The 23,694-nt window shown below is 53.6% G+C and overlaps 1 protein-coding gene across 2 annotated transcripts in view; it reads right to left on the bottom strand.

Moving 5' to 3' along the window:
• Positions 1-18,798, bottom strand: part of LOC140390368 (E3 ubiquitin-protein ligase TRIM39-like) — a 29,766-nt gene extending 10,968 nt beyond the window's left edge. The window contains exons 1-4 of one of the 2 annotated variants that reach the window (XM_072475480.1): positions 18,340-18,798; positions 7,455-7,550; positions 5,419-5,649; positions 56-78 (exon numbers count right to left, since the gene is read on the bottom strand). In XM_072475480.1, the coding sequence (XP_072331581.1) occupies positions 56-78; positions 5,419-5,649; positions 7,455-7,550; positions 18,340-18,750 (761 nt within the window). In that variant the 5' untranslated portion in view covers positions 18,751-18,798. The remainder of the gene's footprint in view (positions 1-55; positions 79-5,418; positions 5,650-7,454; positions 7,551-18,339) is intronic. The other variant, XM_072475481.1, reaches the window with a different exon arrangement.
• Positions 18,799-23,694: the final 4,896 nt, after the last annotated feature.

Below are 23,694 nucleotides of genomic sequence, written 5' to 3'. Positions count from 1 at the left end.
TAATTCATTACGATTCTTGGTACTTGCTAACAGAACCGGAGGAAAGATTACTTACCCGTCAAGTATCAATTTTATGTCCTAGATATTAAAAACACAGGAGATTAGAGTGCAACTTGAGTTGGGAATAGGCATTATAAAATACAATCATAATTAACAGCTCATTCTCATATTGAACATTTTTTTTTGGTTTATTTAAAGAATAAATGAGAGTGTCGTTGCTTGGACCAGAATTGGTTGCCCTCAAATTGACTGACTTGCTTGGCCAATTAATAGTCAACCACCTTGCTGTGGATCTGGAGTCAGATGTAGGCCAGATCGGGTAAAGACGGCAGATTTCCTTCCCTAAAGGACATTGGTGAACCCGATGGGTCTTTACGACAATCGACAATGGTTTAATTGTTATCAAAATTAAAATTTTGCGATCTGCCGGGCTGGGATTCGAACCCGCAGCAGTACCATACATCTCTGGATTGCTAGTCCAGGCGACAGTACCACTACTCTACCACCTCTCCCTGGATTAAATGTCCTGAGGAGATTTACTGGAGTGTTGCAAAGCAAAAGTATCCGCTCAGTCACAGAAGGTGACATTATGGTTAATGGACAAAGGTTCTGTCAAAAAGATGGGTTTTAGGTAGGTTTTAGAGAGACGGGGCGGAGGGGTAGAGAGCCGGAGAGATGTAGGAATGTTATTCAGAAGCCTCAGGCCTTGCCAGCTTAAGGAACGAGGGGTGCAGAGGAAACCAGAATTAGATGAGTGCATATCTCGGTGGAGTGTGGAAGCCATTAGACCATTAGACATAGAAGCAGAATTAGGCCATTCGGCCCATCGAGTCTGCTCTACCTTTCAATCATGGCTGATATTTTCTCATCCCCATTCTCCTGCCTTCTCCCCATAACCCCTGATCCCCTTATTAATCAAGAACCTATCTATCTCTGTTTTAAAGACACTCAGTGATTTGGCCTCCACAGCCTTCTGCGGCACAGAGTTCCACAGATTCACCACCCTCTGGTTGAATAAATTCCTCCTCATCGCTGTTTTAAAGCATTGTCCCTTCAGTCTGAGGCAGTGTCCTCTGGTTCTAGTTTTTTCTACTGATGAAAACATCCTCTCCACGTCCACTCTATCCAGACCTCTATCGGTATCCCTGCAAGTTTCAATAAGATCCCTCCTCATCCCTCTAAACTCCAACGAGTACAGACCCAGAGTCCTCAACTGCTCCTCGTATGACAATCTCTTCATTCCAGGGGTCATTCTTGTGAACCTCCTCTGGACCCTTTCCAAGGCCAGCACATCCTTCCTTAGTTACGAAGCGCAAAACTGCTCACAATACTCTAAATGGGGTCTGACCAGAGCCTTATACGGCCTCAGAAGCACATCCCAGGTCTTGTATTCTAGCCCTCTCGACTTGAATGTTAACATTGCATTTGCCTTCCTAACTGCTGACTGAACCTGCACATTAACGTGAAGAGAATCTTGAATTAGGACTCCTAAGTCCCTTTGTGTTTCTGATTTCCTAAGCCTTTTCTCATTTAGAAAATGCTTTATGCCTCCATTCTTCCCACCGAAGTGCATAGCCTCACACTTTTCCACATTGTATTCCATCTGCCACTTCCTTGCCCACTCTCCTAGCCTGTCCAAATCCTTCTGCAGCCCCCCTGCTTCCTCAATACTACCTGTCCCTCTACAGATCTTTGTATAATCTGCAAATTTAGCAACAGTTCCTTCTTCCAGATTATTAATGTATATTATGAAAAGTTGTGGTCCCAACATCGACCCCATGAGACATATCACTAGTCAGCCATCCTGAAAAAGACCCCTTTATCCCCACTCTATGACAGTCAGGCAATCCTCTATCCATACCAGTATCTTACCCTTAGCCATATTTATTTAAGTCTCCAATGCGGCACCTTGTCAAAAGCCTTCTGGAAATCTAAATAGGTCACGTCCACTGGTTCGCCTTTGTCTAACTTCCTCGTGACGTCCTCAAAAAAGTCTAACAGATTTGTCACACATGACCTCCCCTTGACAAAGCTGTGCTGACTCAGTCCTATTTTATCATGCACTTCCAAGTTCTCCGCAATCTCATCTTTAATCCATGATCTCATTGAATGGTGGAGCAGGCTCGAGGGGCCAGATGGCCTACTCCAGCTCCTAGTTCTTATGTTTAATAATGAACTCTAAAATCGTACCAATTACCAAAGTCAGGCCAACTCGTCTATAATTTCCTGTCTTCTGCCTCCCTCCCTTCTTAAACAGCGGTATTACATTAGCCACTGGGACCCTTCCTGCCTCCAGCCATTCCTGAAAGATCACCACCAATGTCTCCACAATCTCCTCAGCTATCTCTTTTAGAACCCTGGGGTGTAGTCCATCCGGTCCAGGTGATTTATCCACCTTCAGACCGTTCATTTTCCCCAGATGATGGCCACTACACTCACCTCTGCCCGCCGATTCTCCCGAAGTCTGATATCCCACTGGTGTCTTCCACCGTGAAGACTGATGCAAAGTAACTATTCAGTTCCGCTGTCATTTCTTTGTTCCCTATTACTACTTCTCTAGCCTCATTTTCCAGTGGTCCAATGTCTATTCTTGCCTCTCGCTTTCCTTTTTTATATTGAAAAAAGTCTTGCTATTTTCTTTTTTCCTAGCTAGCGTACACTCACATTTCATCTTCTTCCCCCTTATTGATTTTTTAGTTGTCCTCTGCTCGCTTTTAAAGGATTCCCAATCTTCTGGGATCCACTACCAACCTGATTTTCCCAGTCCTCCTGCATATTGAAATCCCCCATGATTATTGTAATATTGCCTTGTTTTACATGCCTTTTCTACCTCCTGATTTATTTTCTGCCCCACCTTCTGACTATTGCTAGGGAGCCTGTACAGAAATCCCATCAGGGTCTTTTTTCCTTTGCGATTCCTCAAATCTACCCACACAGATTCTATGCCTTCCGATCCTATATCGCTTCTTCCTATCGATTTAAGTTCATTTCTTACTACAATGCAACCCCGCCCCATTTGCCCGTCCTTTTGATAGAACACATATCCTTGGATATTTAGATACCAACCCTGATCCCCTTGCAGCCACATCTCTGTGATGCCCACAACATCATAGCGGCCAATTTCAATGTGCGCAACAAGCTCATTTACCTGGTTTTGTGCACTGCGCACATTTCACTATTAGCCCTGCATTGACCGCCCCCCTTCTCATATTTGTCCATTTTTCTGCTCTGTCTGAGGGTAGATTCCTGCCTCCTTCTATACTCTCTGTTCTATTACGTGATCTGGAAACTTTACTAACCCCTCCTGAGCACTTGGCCCCCCCCCCTTTAACTAGTTTAAAGTCCTCGTCATTAACCTGCACTTCTACCGTCTCCTTTAACTTAGATTTTCGGTGTGGAGTTTGCACATACTCCCCATGTCTGCGTGGGTTTCGCCCCCACAACCCAAAAATGTGCAGGCTAGGTGGATTGGCCTCTTAATTGGAAAAAATGAATTGGGTAATCTAAATTTTTTTTTTTTTAAACTTAGATTTTCTAATTCTCCATACAACTGAACGCCCCCACCCCCACTATTTATAGAACATAGAACAGTACAGCACAGAACAGGCCCTTCGGCCCTCGATGTTGTGCCGAGCTTTGTCCGAAACCAAGATCAAGCTGTCTCACTTCCTGTCATTCTGGTGTGCTCCATGTGCCTATCCAATAACCGCTTGAAAGTTCCGAAAGTGTCCGACTCCACTATCACAGCAGGCAGTCCTTTCCACATTCTAACCACTCGCTGGGTAAAGAACCTACCTCGGATATCCCTCCTATATCCCCCACCCCGAACCTTATAGTTATGCCCCCTTGTAACAGCTACATCCACCCGAGGAAATAGTCTCTGAACGTCCACTATCTATCCCCCTCATCATCTTATAAACCTCTATTAAGTCGCCTCTCATCCTCCTTCGCTCCAATGAGAAAAGCCCTAGCTCCCTCAACCTTTCCTCATAAGACCTACCCTCCAATCCAGGCAGCATCCTGGTAAATCTCCTTTGCACCCTTTCCAATGCTTCCACATCCTTCCTATAATGAGGTGACCAGAACTGCACACAATACTCCAAATGTGGTCTCACCAGGGTCCTGTACAGTTGCAGCATAGCGCCACGACTTTTAAACTCAATCCCCCTGTTAATAAACACTAACACACTATAGGCCTTCTTCACGGCTCTATCCACTTGAGTGGCAACCTTCAGAGATCTGTGGACATGAACCCCAAGATCTCTCTGTTCCTCCACATTCCTCAGAACCCTGCCGTTGACCCTGTAATCTACATTCAAATTTGTCCTACCAAAATGAATCACCTTTTAGTTAAAAGCCCTATCTACAGTGGTGGAGGGGATTACAGAGATGGGGAGGGATTTGAAAACGTGGATGAGAATTTGAAGATCAAGGGATTGACCAGGAGCCAAGATAGGTCAATGAACACAGGGGGTTTTCAAGGTATTGGCTTGATCTTGTTAAACTAAACTGATGTTTACATGGCAACGAACAACTGAACAGTCATTCCGACATTCTACTTTCCCGATGCGCACTATAATATCCTCAGCCTCCCAGTCTAAATCACCCTCGACCCCACATAGCCATCACTCAGATCACGCTATTCCAATCCCCACTTGGTCTACACTACCGCCTGGCCAAGCTGAGGTTATATTATTGCAGCTCCCCCTCACCGTGTTACACTCAGTTTGTCCACGTCCCTTTCGGGGAGGCAATCTGCTGTCGTTGCCTGGTCTGGCCTACCCGTGACCCCAGACCCACAGCAATGCGTTTGACTCTTGAACTGCCCTCCAAAATGGCTCAGCAGGTCATTCAGGTCGAAGGGCAATTAGTGATGGGCAACAAATGCTGTCCTTGCCAGAGACGCCCCCATCCCACGAACAAATTGAGAAAAAGGTAATTTATCACTGGAGATCCTTCTGGAATATTCTGCTACCCCCCCCCCCGTCTTTAACCCCTCAACCACCATCATACACCCTGTGAATTATGATGTTGGTGGATACACTGACCGTCCGGACCCTCCCCTATCATGTGCTCTTGCTCCCCCTTTGGACCCGTGTGACACGCTGTGATTCTCGGAGGGCACCTGGCCCTCATATCGCTGCCACTTCTGATCCATGAGCTTCCCTTCCGCCCATGTCTCAGATGCAACATAATTGCGAGCTCTTCCTGGCCTCCTGATTAAGGGACAATTTTAACCTGGCACAGCTGTCAGGATGGTGGAGGGGGGGGATGGGGCATGGAAAGCAGAGTGGTTCAACCACTACCCAATATTACTTGAATCAGAGGTCAGTACTCAACAGGTTCGGGTCAAATTCGCCCTTCAGCGGTCCTGGCTCAGTGTGTGAACAGGGCTCTGAAGCACCCAGCAGGCCCTACCTTGAGGATCTCCGCATCCTTCAGGGACATCCGCTGCTGTATATCCACGATGCGTTCGTTCATCACGGTCCTTTCGGAGGCGACGACCTTCAGGTTATCTTCCAGCTGCTGCAGGATGCTGTCTTCCTTCTTTTTAATCTTCCCCAACAGCACCTTCTCCTCGTCCCGGAGGTACTGCCGGAGCTTGGCAAATTCGGCCTCAATGCTCTTCCGCAAGGTCTCGGCTTGTTTCTAGGAGCAGGACAGAGTCAGGTTGGCCAAAAGGAAACGTGAGCTTTGCAAGCCCAGCTCAGCTTCAAGGTTCTTGTAACTACTCGGTTTACTTTCGCTCTTGAGTCTTCGCCCAGGCTTAACCAGTCAAACACAGTGAGCATGGATCAATTACCTGCCTGATATTTAAATGCGTGGAAGCAGTTCATAGAAGGTGGATCACCCGACTAAGACCTGGAATGAGCGGGTTGTCCATGAGGAAAGGTTGGGATATGTTGGGTTTGTATCTGCTGGAAGTTGGAAGAGTAAGAGGCGACTTGATTGAAACATATAGAAATCCTGAGGAATCTTGACAGGTTGGATGTGGAGAGGATGTTTCCTCTTGCGGGAGAATCAAGAACTAAGGGGTTACTGTTTAAAAATAAAGGGGTCGCCATTACGGAGGTGACGTCTCTGGAACTCTCTTCCCCTAAAGCAGTGGAAGCAGAGTCTGCAGAACATCTTTAAGGCTGAGGTAGATAGATTAACAAGGAGGTGAAAGGTTCTGCAGAATTGAGGCTATCATCAGGGATCTTATTAAATGGTGAATAGGCTCGAGGGGCCGAATGGCCTCCTCCTTGTTTCACGTGGTTTGTAACTTAAACACAGAACAATGAAATTGTTCAACCCCCTATGGCAAGCACCCTCTTCCACAACATGCAACCCATCTTTTCAGGCTCAGGTTTGGCTGGTTAATCATCTACGAAAGAGTCACACCTGAAATTTAACTCGCGAACATCATGATCATCTTCGACTATGAACGTACTACATTGTCGATCGGAGATGAGAGAATCGACAAAGCATTTGGGCAGCAATGTCCCAAGGAAACAGAGCTTTCTTACCCCCTTCCCCAACATCTCTTTAACTCTCAGTGAAGTCCAGATGCTCCCAGGTCTATAATATTGTCTTTTATGCCACCATTCCCCTCTCTTGTTCGTCTGGACATGGACCATGTCTGACCTCCAAACTGGGAACTTTCCCATACTTTTTTTTTAAGATATAGTTTTTAAATGCCAATTAATTTCTTTCAATTAAGGGGCAATTTTAGCTTGGCCAATCTCCTACCTGGCTCATATTTGGCGTTGTGAAGGTGAGACCCACGCAGACACGGGGAGAATGTGCAAACTCCACACGGACAGTGACCCAGAGCCGGGATCGAGCCCGGGTCCTCTCGGCACCGAGAGGCAGCAGTGCTAACCACCCCGCCACCGTGCCGCCCTGCTTTTTCGTACTTTAACACCTACCTCCCTCCCCCAAGGCAAACCCTCGGTTTTCACCCCTGTTGGACCGTTCAATATCTGCTCCTCCCTCTCTAACTCAGCCACTGGTAACCTTGATTTCCTGCAAATATTGCACAGTCACATTCTTCCACTTCCTTGCAACCTCCGCACTCTCAAATGGGCAGGCGGGGGCAGCTGCAGAAGATCCTGTCAGCCTCTCAGTGAGTGGGTTAGTCTCAATTCCTCCATGATTCCATACTCTTCCCTGGGATCCCAAACTGCTTCCCTCCTTCGGACTGGCCTTTGTCCGCAGGCTTCGGGGGGGGGGGGGAATATATAAAGGAACCGTACGGCAATCACCCTCTTCCACACCAATGATACGTGTTGGCTTCCCCACACTTTCAGTTCATCAAACCCCCCCCCCCCACCCCACTGACCATTTGTCACCCAGATCTGACCCCCCGACCCCCCCCCCCACCCCCCCCCCCCCCCCCCCCCCCCCCCCCCCCCCCCCCCCCCCCCCCCCCCCCCCCCGGCGCTGGTCAGTGAATTGGCCTCGTGCCTCACCTTCAGTCTGGTTATGTTGGCCTTTTGGTTGACTTGGCTGCTGGAAATGGTGTCCACTTGCTTGTTCAGCGTATCCAGCGCTATCTGCAACTTTCCCTGTAAGTAGTAATGGGATGGTTACACACACACACACACACACACACACACAGCGGGTGAGACCATAAGACAGAGGAGCAGAATTAGGCCACTCGGCTCATCGAGTCTGCTCCGCCATTCAATCATGGCTGGTATTTTTCTCATCCCCACTCTCCTGCCTTCTTCCCATAGCCCCTGATCCCCTTATTAACCAGGAACCTATCTTTCTCTGTCTTAAAGACACTCAGTGATTTGGCCTCCTCAGCCTTCTGCGGCAAAGAGTTCCACAGATTCACCACCCTCTGGCTGAAGATATCCCTCCTCATCTCAGTCCCTTTAATCTGACAGTGTACCCTCTGGTTCTCGTGTTTCCTACAAGTGGAAACATCCTCTCCACGTCCACTCTATCCAGGCCTCGCAGTATCCTGTAAGTTTCAATAAGAACCCCCCCCCCCCTCATCCTTCTAAACTCCAGCGAATACAGATCCAGAATCCTCAACCATTCCTCACACGACAAGCGCTTCATTCCAGGGATCATTCTTGTGAACCTCCCCTGGACCCTTTCCAAGGTCAGCACATCCTGAGGGGAGAATTGGGCAGTGGACCATGTGGCCAAATGCACCCACCTTTTGGTTTTTCCCTCCATTGAAACATTTCAACAGCAGCTCCCCCAACCTCAGACCATCTGAAGCACTTTCCAACGATTTGCGTTTCTTTTACATTTGTAGCCAAATTTTCGTTGGAAAGGTGGCCATGAACTTTAACCCAGTATAATCCCATGAAGTAAATGAGCAGATTGCCTCCTTTAATGCTGGGATTTGAGTGACAAACATTGGCCGGAACAAAGGTGAGACCACACACAGGAGAGGGCAGATGTGGGATAGGGGGTTGGGATGGGTCATGTTCAACATCTGAAAGTACAGCACCTCGGACAGAGCAGCAATTCCTTCATGGGGCTTCCAACCTGGGGTAGATTTCTGCATGTGTATCTGTGTGTGCCTGTCTGCGTGCACGTCTGTGTGTGAGTGTACACATGTGTGTGTGTGGGTGTGTGGATGCATGCCTGTGGGTGTGCGTCTGTGCCTGTGCACATGTGTCTGCATGTGCACGTGCCTGTGTGCGCGTGCATGACTGTGCGTACAGGTGCGAGTCTGTGTGCGCCTGTCTGTGTCCGCATGCATGTGGGTGTATGTGTGTGCATACAGGTGTGTCTGTGTGCGTGCACGCATGAATGTGTGTAACAGGTGCATGTCTGTGTGCGTGTCTGTATCCGCATGCATGCGTTTGTATGTGTGTGTGCATACATGTGTCTGCATGTGCGCACATGTCAGTGGCAAAGTACGCACGTGCATGCGTGTCTGCATGTGTGTACGTGCCTGTGTGTGCAGGTATGCATGCGTGTCTGTGTGGGGGCGAACGTCTGTTTTTGCATGTGTGTCTGTGTGCAAGCGTGTCGGTGACAATGCGTGCTCTGGGAGGGGGCGAGGGTCCGTGCCCTGGGAGGGGCGTGAGGGGGTGGGCCCTGCTAGGGGGCATGCTTTGAGAGGGGCACGCCTTGGGAGGGGCACAAGAGTGTGTGCCTTGGGAGGGGCATGAGGGGGCATGCCTTGGGAGGGGCATGAGGGGGCGTGCCTTGGAGGGGCATGAGGGGGCTCACCTTGCGAGGAGCATGAGGGCGCTCACCTTGGGAGGGGCATGAGGGGGGTGCCTTGGGAGGGTGTGAGGGGCATGCCTTGGGAGGGGCATGAGGGGGCGTGCCTTGGGAGGTGCATGAGGGTGTGTGCCTTGGGAGGGGCATGAGGGGGCGCATCTTGGGAGGGCATGAGGGGACGCCCCTTGGGAGTGGCATGAGGGGGCACACCCTGGGTAGGGGCATGAGGGGGCGTACCTTGGGAGGGGCATGCGGGGGCGCACCTTGGGAGGGGTGATGGGTGCGCGCCTTGTTATGGGCGCGCCCTGGGGAACGGCGAAGATTCATCCTGGGGAGGGGCCTGAGGGGGCGTGCCCTGGGGTGGGCGTGAGGGTCATGCCCTGGGGTGGGCGCGAGGGTCTTGCCCTGGGGTGGGCGCGAGGGTCTTGCCCTGGGGTGGGCGCGAGGGTCTTGCCCTGGGGTTTGCGTGAGGGTCTTGCCCTGGGTTGTGCGTGAGGGTCTTGCCCTGGGGTGTGCGTGAGGGTCTTGCCCTCGGGTGGGTGTGAGGGGCGTGCCCTGGGGTGTGCCCTGGGGTGGGTGCGAGGGACGTGCCCTCGGGTGGGTGTGAGGGCGTGCCCTGGGGTGGGTGCGAGGGGCGTGCCCTGGGGTGGGCGCGGGGGACGTGCCCAGGGATGGGCGCAAGGGGTGAGCCCTGGGGTGGGCATGAGCCCTGTGGTGGGCACGAGCCCTGTGGTGGGCGCGAGGGCCTCGGCCTGGGATGGGCGCGAGGGTCTCGGCCTGGGGTGGGCGCATGGGTCTCGGCCTGGGGTGGTGGCGAGGGGCTTGCCCTGGGGTGGGCCGAAGAGCGTGCCCTGGTGGGGGGGCACAAGGGGCTTGCCCCGGGGGAACGGTGCAAGTGGTGTGCCCTGTGTGGGGGGGGCGCAAGGGTGTGTTCCCTGGGAGGGGGGGAGCGTGAGGCAGTGCTCCCGGCTTTGGGGGGGGGGGGGGGGGGGGTGGGGGATCGCGTCCTGGGGGGAGCACAAGCGGGATGCGCCCTGGGGAGCAGGCAGCATGGGAGGGTGCAACTGGCGGTGCACAAGGGGCCCGCACCCTGTGGCTGGTGCAACAGGCTGTGCCCCAGGAATGAAGTGATGTTTCTGCTTGGGTAGGGAGAGGATGACTATGCTGGGATGGTGAGGGGATATGCCCGCTGGGATGGTGAGTGGATATGCCTGCTGGGGTGGTGAGGGGATATGCGTGCTGGGATGGTGAGGGGATATGCGTGCTGGGATAGTGAGGGGATATGCCCGCTGGGATAGTGAGTGGATATGCCTGCTGGGGTGGTGAGGCGATATGCGTGCTGGGATGGTGAGGGGATATGCGTGCTGGGATAGTGAGGGGATATGCCCGCTGGGATAGTGAGTGGATATGCCTGCTGGGGTGGTGAGGGGATATGCATGCTGGGGTGGTGAGGCGATATGCACGCTGGGATGTTGAGGGGATATGCGTGCTGGGGTGGTGAGGGGATATGCACGCTGGGATGGTGAGGCGATATGCGTGCTGGGTTGGTGAGGGGATATGCACGCTGGGATGGTGAGGGGATATGCATGCTGGGGCGGTGAGGGGATATGCATGCTGGGGTGGTGAGGGGATATGCATGCTGGGGTGGTGAGGGGATATGTGTGCTGGGGTGGTGAGGGGATATGCACGCTGGGATGTTGAGGGGATATGCGTGCTGGGGTGGTGAGGGGATATGCGTGCTGGGGTGGTGAGGGGATATGCGTGCTGGGATGGTGAGGGGATATGCATGCTGGGATGGTGAGGGGATATGCCTGCTGGGATGTTGAGGGGATATGCGTGCTGGGATGTTGAGGGGATATGCGTGCTGGGGTGGTGAGGGGATATGCCTGCTGGGATGTTGAGGGGATATGCATGCTGGGGTGGTGAGGGGATATGCATGCTGGGGTGGTGAGGGGATATGCCTGCTGGGATGTTGAGGGGATATGCGTGCTGGGATGTTATGGGGATATGCATGCTGGGGTAGTGAGGGGATATGCCTGCTGGGATGTTGAGGGGATATGCATGCTGGGGTGGTGAGGCGATATGCATGCTGGGGTGGTGAGGGGATATGCACGCTGGGAAGTTGAGGGGATATGCGTGCTGGGATGGTGAGGGGATATGCGTGCTGGGATGGTGAGGGGAGATGCACGCTGGGATGGTGAGGGGAGATGCGTGCTGGGATGGTGAGGGGATATGCGTGCTGGGGTGGTGAGGGGATATGCGTGCTGGGGTGGTGAGGGGATATGCACGCTGGGATGGTGAGGGGAGATGCACGCTGGGATGGTGAGGGGATATGCACGCTGGGATGGTGAGGGGATATGCACGCTGGGATGGTGAGGGGATATGCGTGCTGGGGTGTTGAGGGGATATGCGTGCTGGGGTGGTGAGGGGACATGCACGCTGGGATGTTGAGGGGATATGCACGCTGGGATGGTGAGGGGAGATGCACGCTGGGATGGTGAGGGGATATGCGTGATGAGGTGGTGAGGGGATATGCGTGCTGGGGTGGTGAGGGGATATGCCTGCTGGGGTGGTGAGGGGATATGCATGCTGGGATGGTGAGGGGATATGCGTGCTGGGATGTTGGGGGGATATGCGTGCTGGGATGTTGGGGGGATATGCCCGCTGGGATGGTGAGGGGATATGCGCGCTGGGGTGGTGAGGGGTTATGCGTGCTGGGATGGTGAGGGGATATGCATGCTGGGATGGTGAGGGGATATGCGTGCTGGGGTGGTGAGGGGATATGCGTGCTGGGACGTTGAGGGGATATGCGTGCTGGGATGGTGAGGGGATATGCGTGCTGGGATGGTGAGGGGATATGCGTGCTGGGATGGTGAGGGGATATGCGTGCTGGGATGGTGAGGGGATATGCGTGCTGGGATGGTGAGGGGATATGCGTGCTGGGATGGTGAGGGGATATGCGTGCTGGGATGGTGAGGGGATATGCGTGCTGGGATGGTGAGGGGATATGCACGCTGGGGTGGTGAGGGGATATGCACGCTGGGATGGTAAGGGGATATGCGTGCTGGGGTGGTGAGGGGATATGCGTGCTGGGGTGGTGAGGGGATATGCGTGCTGGGATGGTGAGGGGATATGCGTGCTGGGATGGTGAGGGGATATGCGTGCTGGGGTGGTGAGGGGATATGCCTGCTGGGGTGGTGAGTGGAGATGCGTGCTGGGATGGTGAGGGGATATGCGTGCTGGGATGTTGGGGGGATATGCGTGCTGGGGTGGTGAGGGGTTATGCACGCTGGGATGGTGAGGGGATATGCGTGCTGGGATGGTGAGGGGATATGCGTGCTGGGATGGTGAGGGGATATGCGTGCTGGGGTGGTGAGGGGATATGCGTGCTGGGATGGTGAGGGGATATGCACGCTGGGATGGTGAGGGGATATGCATGCTGGGATGGTGAGGGGATATGCGTGCTGGGATGTTGAGGGGATATGCGTGCTGGGATGGTGAGGGGATATGCGTGCTGGGATGGTGAGGGGATATGCGTGCTGGGATGGTGAGGGGATATGCGTGCTGGGGTGGTGAGGGGATATGCGTGCTGGGATGGTGAGGGGATATGCACGCTGGGATGGTGAGGGGATATGCGTGCTGGGATGGTGAGGGGATATGCGTGCTGGGATGGTGAGGGGATATGCGTGCTGGGATGGTGAGGGGATATGCGTGCTGGGATGGTGAGGGGATATGCGTGCTGGGGTGGTGAGGGGAAATGCACGCTGGGATGTTGAGGGGATATGCCTGCTGGGATGTTGAGGGGATATGCGTGCTGGGATGGTGAGGGGATATGCGTGCTGGGATGGTGAGGGGATATGCGTGCTGGGATGGTAAGGGGATATGCGTGCTGGGATGGTGAGGGGATATGCGTGCTGGGATGGTGAGGGGATATGCGTGCTGGGATGGTGAGGGCATATGCGTGCTGGGATGGTGAGGGGATATGCGTGCTGGGATGGTGAGGGGATATGCGTGCCGGGATGGTGAGGGGATGTCATGGAATCATAGAATTTACAGTGCAGATGGAGGCCATTCGGCCCATTGAGTCTGCACCGGCCCTTCGAAAGTGCACCCTACCTGAGGCCACACCTCCAGCCTACCCCGCAGCCCAGCAACCCCACCTAACCCAACCTTTTTTTGGACACTAAGGGGCAACGTAACATGGGCAATCCACCAAACCTGCACATCTTTGGACCATGGGAGGAAACCGGAGGAAACCCACACCGACACGGGGAGAACGGGCAGACTCCACACAGACAGTAACCCAAGCGGGAATCGAACCTGGACCCCAGGAGCTGTGGAGCAGCTGTGCTAACCACTATGCTACCGTGCCCCCCTCCCCCCCCCCCCCGCCCCCATCCGTCTGTGGAGTGGATTTGTCTGCTGGAAAGTGCTGGGATGGGGAGTGGACGTGTGACGGGCTGAGGCGAGTGTACCTCTGCTGGGATGGGGTTGTCTGCGGGGATGTACAATGGATGTAGTTACTGGGATGGTGAGGGGATGTGTGTGTTGGCATGTTCTGGGGTGTGGCTTGGATGTGCGTTGGCATGGTGATGTGTGTGCTGGAAAGAGTTTATCTGTGCTGGAATGTGGTGTGATTGTGGGTGTTGGGATGTGCTGGGATGTATGGGTTGAGTGGATGTGTGCTGGGATGGTTATGCGTGTGCGAGGATTTTATGCGAGGGGGACGGAAGGGGCGCGTGTGCTGGGATGTTTGGAGATGGGAGAGAATGTGTGTTGAGATTTGCTCAGATGGGGAGCGGATGTATGTGCTGGGATGGGGAGGAGAGCTGTGTGCTGGCATATGCTGGGTTGGGGGGGTGCTGAATGTGCTGGGATGGGGAGAGGTGTGTGAGTTTGTGTGTGTGTGTGCTAGGATGTGCTGGAATGGGTAGGTGATGTGTGCTGGGATGGGGAATGGGTGTGTGCTGGGCATGCTGTGATGGGAGGGGACGTGTGTGCTGGGATGTGTAGGGGATGAGTGTGCTGGGAGGTGTAGTGGATGAGTGTCCCAGGATGTGTAGGGGATGAGTGTGCCGGGATGGGTAGGGGTGAGTGTGCTGGGCTGGGTAGGGGTGAGTGTGCTGGGATGGGTAGGGGTGAGTGTGCCAGGATGTGTAGGTGATGAGTGTGCCGGGATGGGTAGGGGTGAGTGTGCTGGGATGGGTAGGGGTGAGTGTGCCGGGATGGGTAGGGGATGAGTGTGCTGGGATGGGTAGGGGATGAGCGTGCTGGGATGGGTAGGGGATGAGTGTGCCGGGATGGGTAGGGGATGAGTGTGCCGGGATGGGTAGGGGATGAGTGTGCTGGGATGGGTAGGGGTGAGTGTGCTGGGATGGGTAGGGGTGAGTGTGCTGGGATGGGTTGGGGATGAGTGTGCCGGGATGGGTTGGGGATGAGTGTGCCAGGATGGGTAGAGGATGAGTGTGCTGGGATGGGTAGGGGTGAGTGTGCTGGGATGGGTAGGGGATGAGTGTGCTGGGATGGGTAGGGGATGAGTGTGCCAGGATGGGTAGAGGATGAGTGTGCTGGGATGGGTAGGGGATGAGTGTGCTGGGATGGGTAGGGGATGAGTGTGCTGGGATGGGTAGGGGATGAGTGTGCTGGGATGTGTAGGGGATGAGTGTGCTGGGATGGGTAGGGGATGAGTGTGCTGGGATGGGTAGGGGATGAGTGTGCCGGGATGGGTAGGGGATGAGTGTGCTGGGATGGGTAGGGGATGAGTATGCAGGGATGGGTAGAGGATGTGTGTGCTGGGATGGGTAGGGGATGAGTATGCAGGGATGGGTAGAGGATGTGTGTGCTGGGATGGGTAGGAGATGAGTGTTCTGGGATGGGTAGAGGATGTGTGTGCTGGGATGGGTAGGGGATGAGTGTTCTGGGATGGGTAGAGGATGTGTGTGCTGGGATGGTTAGGGGATGAGTGTGCTGGGATAGGTAGGGGATGAGTGTGCTGGGATGGGTAGGGGATGAGTGTTCTGGGATGGGTAGAGGATGTGTGTGCTGGGATGGGTAGGGGATGAGTGTTCTGGGATGGGTAGGGGATGAGTGTGCTGGGATGGGTAGGGGATGTGCGTGCTGGGATGGGTAGGGGATGTGTGTGCTGGGATGGGTAGGGGATGTGTGTGCTGGGATGGGTAGGGGATGAGTGTTCTGGGATGGGTAGGGGATGAGTGTGCTGGGATGGGTAGAGGATGTGTGTGCTGGAATGGTTAGGGGATGAGTGTGCTGGGATGGGGAGGGGATGAGTGTGCTGGGATGGGTAGGGGATGAGTGTGCTGGGATGGGTAGAGGATGTGTGTGCTGGGATGGGTAGGGGATGAGTGTTCTGGGATGGGTAGGGGATGAGTGTGCTGGGATGGGTAGGGGATGAGTGTGCTGGGATGGGTAGGGGATGAGCGTGCTGGGATGGGTAGGTGATGAGTGTGCCGGGATGGGTAGGGGATGAGTGTGCTGGGATGGGTAGGGGTGAGTGTGCTGGGATGGGTAGGGGATGTGTGTGCTGGGATGGGTAGAGGATGTGTGTGCTGGAATGGTTAGGGGATGAGTGTGCTGGGATGGGGAGGGGATGAGTGTGCTGGGATGGGTAGGGGATGAGTGTGCTGGGATGGGTAGAGGATGTGTGTGCTGGGATGGGTAGGGGATGAGTGTTCTGGGATGGGTAGGGGATGAGTGTGCTGGGATGGGTAGGGGATGAGTGTGCTGGGATGGGTAGGGGATGAGCGTGCTGGGATGGGTAGGTGATGAGTGTGCCGGGATGGGTAGGGGATGAGCGTGCTGGGATGGGTAGGGGATGTGTGCTGGGATGGGCTGTGATGAGGTTTATTGGATTTTGTATTGAATTGGAACAGCTACTAAGGGGGATTCATTAAGAGTTGTTTACATAGATTACTGTAGCTGTTGTGTTGTTTCAGGTTTGTAATTGATAACAAATTCTTGTTTTATATATGTTAACTACATTCTTATAATAAACTTTGTTATGATAAACCGCCAAGGATGTCTGAAGAATCACATCTGAAGTGAAAGCTCTTGGGCTCATTTGAGCCAAATTCAACATAAAAGTTACAGGTCAGGTGAACTTCACAATGCACTTGGGAGTTTCTGAGCCCTCTGGCTCAGTACTGTGATGGGGAAGGGGATGTGTGCGCTGGGACGGAGGGAGAGAGCGCGGCGGGACGGAGGGAGAGAGCGCGCCGGGACGGAGGGAGAGAGCGCGCCGGGACGGAGGGAGAGAGCGCGCCGGGATGGAGGGAGAGAGCGCGCCGGGACGGAGGGCGAGACGACGGAGGGAGAGAGCGTGCCGGGACGGAGGGAGAGCGCGCGCCGGGACGGAGGGAGAGAGCGGGCCGGGACGGAGGGAGAGCGCGCGCCGGGACGGAGGGAGAGCGCGCGCCGGGACGGAGGGAGAGCGCGCGCCGGGACGGAGGGAGAGTGCGCGCCGGGACGGAGGGAGAGTGCGCGCTGGGACGGAGGGAGAGAGCGCGCCGGGACGGAGGGAGAGCGCGCGCCGGGACGGAGGGAGAGCGCGCGCCGGGACGGAGGGAGAGCGCGCGCCGGGACGGAGGGAGAGAGCGCGCCGGGACGGGGGGGGTGTGCGCTGGGATTGGGGGGGTCTGTGCTGGGATGGGGGGTCTGTGCTGGGATGGGGGGTCTGTGCTGGGATGCGGGGTCTGTGCTGGGATGCGGGGTCTGTGCTGGGATTGAGGTCTGTGCTGGGATTGAGGTCTGTGCTGGGATTGTGTTCTGTGCTGGGATTGTGTTCTGTGCTGGGAATGGGGTCTGCTGGGAATGGGGTCTGCTGGGAATGGGGTCTGCTGGGAGTGGGCGGTCTGTGCTGGGAGTGGGCGGTCTGTGCTGGGAGTGGGCGGTCTGTGCTGGGAGTGGGCGGTCTGTGCTGGGAGTGGGCGGTCTGTGCTGGGAGTGGGCGGTCTGTGCTGGGAGTGGGCGGTCTGTGCTGGGAGTGGGCGGTCTGTGCTGGGAGTGGGCGGTCTGTGCTGGGAGTGGGCGGTCTGTGCTGGGAGTGGGCGGTCTGTGCTGGGAGTGGGCGGTCTGTGCTGGGAGTGGGCGGTTTGTGCTGGGAGTGGGCGGTCTGTGCTGGGAGTGGGCGGTCTGTGCTGGGATGGTGGAGTCTGTGCTGGGATGGTGGAGTCTGTGCTGGGATGGTGGAGTCTGTGCTGGGAGTGGGCGGTCTGTGCTGGGATGGTGGAGTCTGTGCTGGGATGGTGGAGTCTGTGCTGGGATTGGGGGGGTCTGTGCTGGGATTGGGGGGTCTGTGCTGGGATTGGGGGGGTCTGTGCTAGGATTGGGGGGGTCTGTGCTGGGATTGGGGGGGTCTGTGCTGGGATTGGGGGGGTCTGTGCTAGGATTGGGGGGGTCTGTGCTGGGATTGGGGGGTCTGTGCTGGGATTGGGGGGGTCTGTGCTGGGATTGGGGGGGTCTGTGCTGGGATTGGGGGGGTCTGTGCTGGGATTGGGGGGGTCTGTGCTGGGATTGGGGGGGACTGTGCTGGGATTGGGGGGGTCTGTGCTGGGATTGGGGGGGTCTGTGCTGGGATTGGGGGGCTGTGCTGGGATTGGGGGGGGTCTGTGCTGGGATTGGGGGGCTGTGCTGGGATGGGAGGGTCTGTGCTGGGATTGGGGGGGTCTGTGCTGGGTTTGGGGGGGTCTTTGCTGGGATTGGGGGGGTCTGTGCTGGGATTGGGGGGGTCTGTGCTGGGATTGGGGGGGGTCTGTGCTGGGATTGGGGGGCTGTGCTGGGATGGGGGGGTCTGTGCTGGGATTGGGGGGTCTGTGCTGGGTTTGGGGGGTCTGTGCTGGGATTGGGGGGGTCTGTGCTGGGATTGGGGGGGTCTGTGCTGGGATTGGGGGGGTCTGTGCTGGGATTGGGGGGGTCTGTGCTGGGATTGGGGGGGTCTGTGCTGGGATTGGGGGGGTCTGTGCTGGGATTGGGGGGGTCTGTGCTGGGATTGGGGGGGTCTGTGCTGGGATTGGGGGGGGAGTCTGTGCTGGGATTGGGGGGGGGAGTCTGTGCTGGGATTAGGGGGGGGGAGTCTGTGCTGGGATTAGGGGGGGGGAGTCTGTGCTGGGATTGGGGGGGGTCTGTGCTGGGATTGGCATGTACCTTGTAGACCTCGGCAGCATCCTTCAGCGGGCTGATCTTGTGGTCCTTGTGCTCATGCGAGACGGCGCACACCACGCAGATGGCCACCTTGTCGTTCTCGCAGAAGAGTTTGAGCTTCTCGTCGTGCTGCTCGCAGCGGAGGGCGGAGGCCTCCCGGGGCTTGGCGCTCAGTTTGCGGACACTCTCCACCATGTTGGCGGCGAAGCGGTTGAGCCTGATGTTCCTGTGCGAGAACTCCTCCCTGCACTTGGGGCAGGAGATGCTCTCGTTGTGCTTGTCCCAGTAGTTCAGGATGCAGTTCTTGCAAAAGTTGTGCCCGCAGTCGATCATCACCGGCTCGTTGTAAAACTCCAGGCAGATGGAGCAGATCGCCTCGTTGATCAGGTTCTCCAGTTCCTTCTCGCTGGCCATCTCGCCAGCAAAAGGTGCTTTAATCCAGCCTCCCTTTCCACCTTCCTCCCCTTCCCTCTCTCCTTCCTCCCCTTTCCTAGTCCTTCCCTTCACCTCTCCTTCCCCCTCTCCTCTCCCTCTCCTTCTCCACTCCGTCCCCCTCCTCTCCTTCTTCCCTTCCTCTCCTTCCTTTTTTCCTTTTCTTTCCTTCTCTCCTTCCCTTCTCTCCACCTTCCCTTCCTCTCCTCTCCCTCTCTCCTCTCCCTCCTTCCCCTTCTCCTCTCCTCCTAATCTCTAGTCCTCTCCCTCCTTCCCGTCTCTCCTTCCCTTCCTATCACTTCTTTCCTTCCCTTCTCCTCTCCTCTCCCTCCTTCCCCTTCTCCTCTCCTCCTAATCTCTAGCCCTCTCCCTCCTTCCCGTCTCTCCTTCCCTTCCTATCACTTCTTTCCTTCCCTTCTCCTCTCCTTCCCTTCCTCCCCCTCTTCTTTCCTTTCCTTCCCTTCCTCTCCCTCTCCTTTCCTTTCCTTCCCTTCCTCTCCCTCCTTCCCTTCCTCTCCCTCTTCTTTCCTTTCCTTCTCTCCTCCTTCCCTTACTCTCCCTCCTCTTTTCCTTCTCTTTCTCCTTCCTCTGCAGCGCTTTCGTCCTCAGTAGATCGCAAAGCCAGCCTTGACTGCCCAACATAAATAAATAAATGCTGACCGTTTTCCCATCGCCCTGCACCTCCTGCTCCAGCTTGGCAAAAAATAAATAAGATGTAATTTTTTGTTGTTGTCGCTCTCTCTCGAGAGCATACACTCTTAATTCCGGCTGCGGGCCTCGAACTGCCCGCGCCCCCGTACTGAGTAAGGTCGATGTGAGACGTCTCCAGGGATTGTCCTGCAACTCCCGTTATCCACCAACAGGCGGCGCTGTGCTGACCGGAAACTCCTAGAAACCCAAGGTTCTGGACGACAGGAAGTGAGGCCTTGAGTGATTACATTGTATGAGAGAGAGAAAGGAAGAAAGACTTTCATTTATATAGCGCCTTTTTCCCGACCAGCTGACTTCTCAAGTACACTTTGCAGCCAATGGTTTATTTTTGAAGCCACAGGTTCCTTTGAGGTGGCGTCGCTGCTGTGATGTAGGGGATGGGGAAGGGCTACTGTCTCTTGGGGGATTGAACTAAGTGATACTTTCGGAGGAGGAGTTGCTGGCATGTCTGTGCAGGTTGGGGGGGGGGGGGGGAGGTGGAGCGGAACTGGCACATCTATAAGAGTGTGGGGAGAGGTGCCTACATCCTATCAGGTCAGCGGTACGGGGTGTTCCAATCTGTGGGAGCAAGCCATCCGGAGGAGTGTGCGCAAGTGCTAAGGCCAAACTGGTGTCTGATAAAGGTTCAACATAACTTTGCACTTGGCTCTATGCCCATATGAATAAAGCCCAGCTTGCTGGATGCATTATTAGCTTTCTCAACTTCTGCCGTCTTCAATGATTTATTGCACAGTGGTTAGCATTGGTGCTTCACGGCACCGAGAACCCGGGTTTGATCCCGGCCCCATATCTGCGTGGGTTTCACTCCCACAACCCAAAGATGTGCAGATAGCTGGTTTGGCCAAGCTAAATTGAACCTTAATTTAAAAAAAACATAGTTGGGCACGTAAAAATAAGCACTACTGCCTCACAGCGTCAGGGTCCCGGGTTCAATGCCAGCCTTTGGTGACTGTGTGGAGTCTGCACATTCTCCCCCTGTCTGAATGGTTTCCTCCAGGTGCTCCGGTTTTCTCCCACAGTCCAAAAATGTGCAGGTTAGGTGGATTGGCCATGGTAAAAATTTCCATTGCTAGGTGGAGGTTACAGAGATGGGGCGTAGGCCTGGGTCGGGTCTACTGTCAGAGGATTGGTGCAGATTTGATGGACCGAATGGTATCCTCCTGCACTGGAAGGATTCCATGACATACATCCGCAGCTCCTTTAGAATTATACCCTTTACTTTATATTGTCTCTCTTCTTTAGGGCAGCACGGTAGCACAGTGGTTAGCAAGGTTGATTTACAGCACCAGGGTCCAGGTTCGATTCCCAGCTTGGGTCACTGTCTGTGCGGAGTCTGCACGTCCTCCCCGTGACTGTGTGGGTTTTCTCCGCATGCTCCGGTTTCCTCCCACATTCCAAAGATGTGCAGGTTAGGTGGATTGGCCATGCTAAATTGCCCTTACTGTCCAAAACGGTTAGGTGGGGGTACTGGGTAACGGGAATAGGGTGGAGGTGAGGGGCTTAAGTGGGGTGCTCTTTCCAAGGGCAGGTGCAGACTTGATGGGCCGAATGTCCTTCTGCACTGTAAGTTCTATGTTCTTTACAAAATGAATCGTTTCATATTTCTCCGCATATGCCGCTGTCTGCCTATTCCACCAACTACCTGTCTTAAGACCTTTTGAAGTGGAGTGGTGCCCCTCAAGTTACAATCCTCTGCTAGCGAGCAGTCCCAGGCATATGGAATCAGATGAAAGTCTGCCTTAGTGTACCACTAGGCATGGGAAATGAATCGGAATGGAATACCTTGTTAGGGTACCGGACCAGACCTCAACATTTGTTTGGATAGTGGAAGAGAATTGCAAACTTTTTTTTACATTGTAACACTGAAAATATTATTCACCCCAGGAGTGATTATTCTGACCAATAGGTATGTTTTATGTTAAAAAATCTTTATTTTAAATACAGAATTAACTACATTTGCATCAAATAAAATAGCTTTACAATTATCAGTTAAACAGTTCTTAAACACAAGGAAAAACATATTATCTATACCTGTTGCTAATTCCAATTTAGCAACCCAATACAGTTCAAATGCCACTTATAAATAAAGTTGACAAAGCTGGTTTGCTTGCTGAGCTGTGTAGAGACTTTTGGAGAGAGTTCCTTTCAAGAGCAGATCCAGTACACTTCTGCTCAACCTAACAGCATTTGGCAAAACTGCTGCTCAATTTAAAATCCTATCTCACACTGCAAAGCTAGAGACATACCTGGCTTCTCCCATTAATTAATTACATCACCTGCATCCCACTAGGTTCCATGACCTGCTTAGCTAGGACTGAACATCACTCCCTCATAAATGATCTACACTCCAGGGAATCTCCAGTGATCAAAGCACATTTCCATTAGCCCTTTATCTGTAACTGAATGAGTGGTTAAAATCAATAAGTACCTCACTCTTTTACGAATTCTTAATGACAACGTTAGCAGACACACAGTCTGGGTACCTTAACCAAGGTTCTTAATAATTTTACTGTAACAATATAAAATATAATACATAGCATTTGCTACATCCATCACAAAGTTGAGAGGGCACCCTTTAATAATCGAACACCACTTTTGTCAAGTCTTCCACTTTTATTGTTTTGACTGGATTTTGCTTGGGTAGTTTTTAATAAATGCAATGAATCCCGAAATTTGGACTGAGCAGCTCCACTGTGACTTGCTAGGGCGTGTTTGCATCTCTCCTCTCTCCTATCCCCAGGTCTGGATGCACAATGCCATCATGCAGTGGACTTCAGTGGAGTCACGAGTAATGTTTTGAGTGGGGGAGGGGGGGTCTATTGAATGGAAAGACAGACAAAACGGCTGGGCAGTTAGATTCATACATGGAAATGTTTTTCAATGCTGTATTTGGTCCTACATTCTTAAAGACACATTTGGAATTGGATACATAGAGCGAGTATTACCGCCCATCAATTATTATATGCCGTCCATTTTTACGTCCCGTTCAGAATTACACCCTATCCAATATTTTTCTTAAATTCATTTTTACGGGATGTGGGCTTTGCTGACTAGGCCAGCATTTGTTGCCCTTGAGAAGGTGGTGGTGAGCTGCCTTCTTGAACCGCTGCAGTCCATTTGGTGAAGTTACACCCATAGTGCTATAAGGGAGGGAGTTCCAGGATTTTATCCCAGTGACAGTGAAGGAACGGCTGATATATTTCCAAGTCGGAGTGGTGAGTGACTTGGTGGGGTTGCCAGGTGTCTGCTGCTGTTGTCCATCTAGATGGTAGTGATTGTAGATTTGGAAGGTGCTGCCTGAGGAACCTTGGTGAGTTCTGGCAGTGCACCTTGTAGATGGTACAAATGGCTGCTACTGCGTGCGATGGTGGAGGGAGTGAATGTCTGTGGAGGTGATGCCAATCAAGCCGACTGCTTCGTCCTGGATGGTGTCGACCTTCTTGAGTGTCGTTAGAGCTGCACTCATCCAGGCAAGTGTAGGTTATTCCCTCACACTTCTGACTTGTGCCCTGTAGATTGGACAGGGTTGGGGAGTCAGGAGGTGAGTTACCCACAACAGAATTCCTAGCCTCTAACCTGCTCTTGTAGCCACAGTATTTATAAGGCGAGTCTAGTTCAGTTTCTGGTCAATGGTAACCCCCAGGATATTGGTTGTCGGGGATTCAGTGATGGAAATGCCATTGAATGGTGAGGGGTGATGGTTTGATTCTCTCTTTCCTGGTGTTATGACACCCTGGGCAACTACGTGGTCAATTCCAGCCCCACCCTTTACCCACACACACATGACAGACAAACACAGAGGGGTGGAAAAGGATAAAAATAATAAGGATTAAGCTCAAAAGATAAGAGTCCTTGCTTCAGATGATGAGTTCTTCAGTGCACTCTCTTCACAGTATGAGAGTCGATTAAAGTCTCTGGTTTACAGCCCATAATGATCTTCCTTGCAGCTAGCAACATCATCCTTGAAGCTTTTCGAGGGGAGGTCCTTGGCTTCACATTAGACTCTGATTTTATTTTGTTGTTTATTTCCAGGACTCTTTCTTTCTTGAGACACTTTATTGCATATCAAACCTTGCCTTCAGCTTGTGATTTGACCCCAAACCTTTGCAGTTCCAAGAGAATTACATTGGAGAGAGACAGAGTCCTAACAGTGGCTTTATGGAGAGAGTTTACCTGCATCTTTTTGGGAGAGAAATAGTTGGAATCATCCACCCA

The sequence above is a fragment of the Scyliorhinus torazame genome, chromosome 14, assembly GCF_047496885.1.
Source record: "Scyliorhinus torazame isolate Kashiwa2021f chromosome 14, sScyTor2.1, whole genome shotgun sequence".
NCBI lineage: Eukaryota > Metazoa > Chordata > Chondrichthyes > Carcharhiniformes > Scyliorhinidae > Scyliorhinus > Scyliorhinus torazame.
This window is presented reverse-complemented; position numbering and strand designations above follow the sequence as displayed.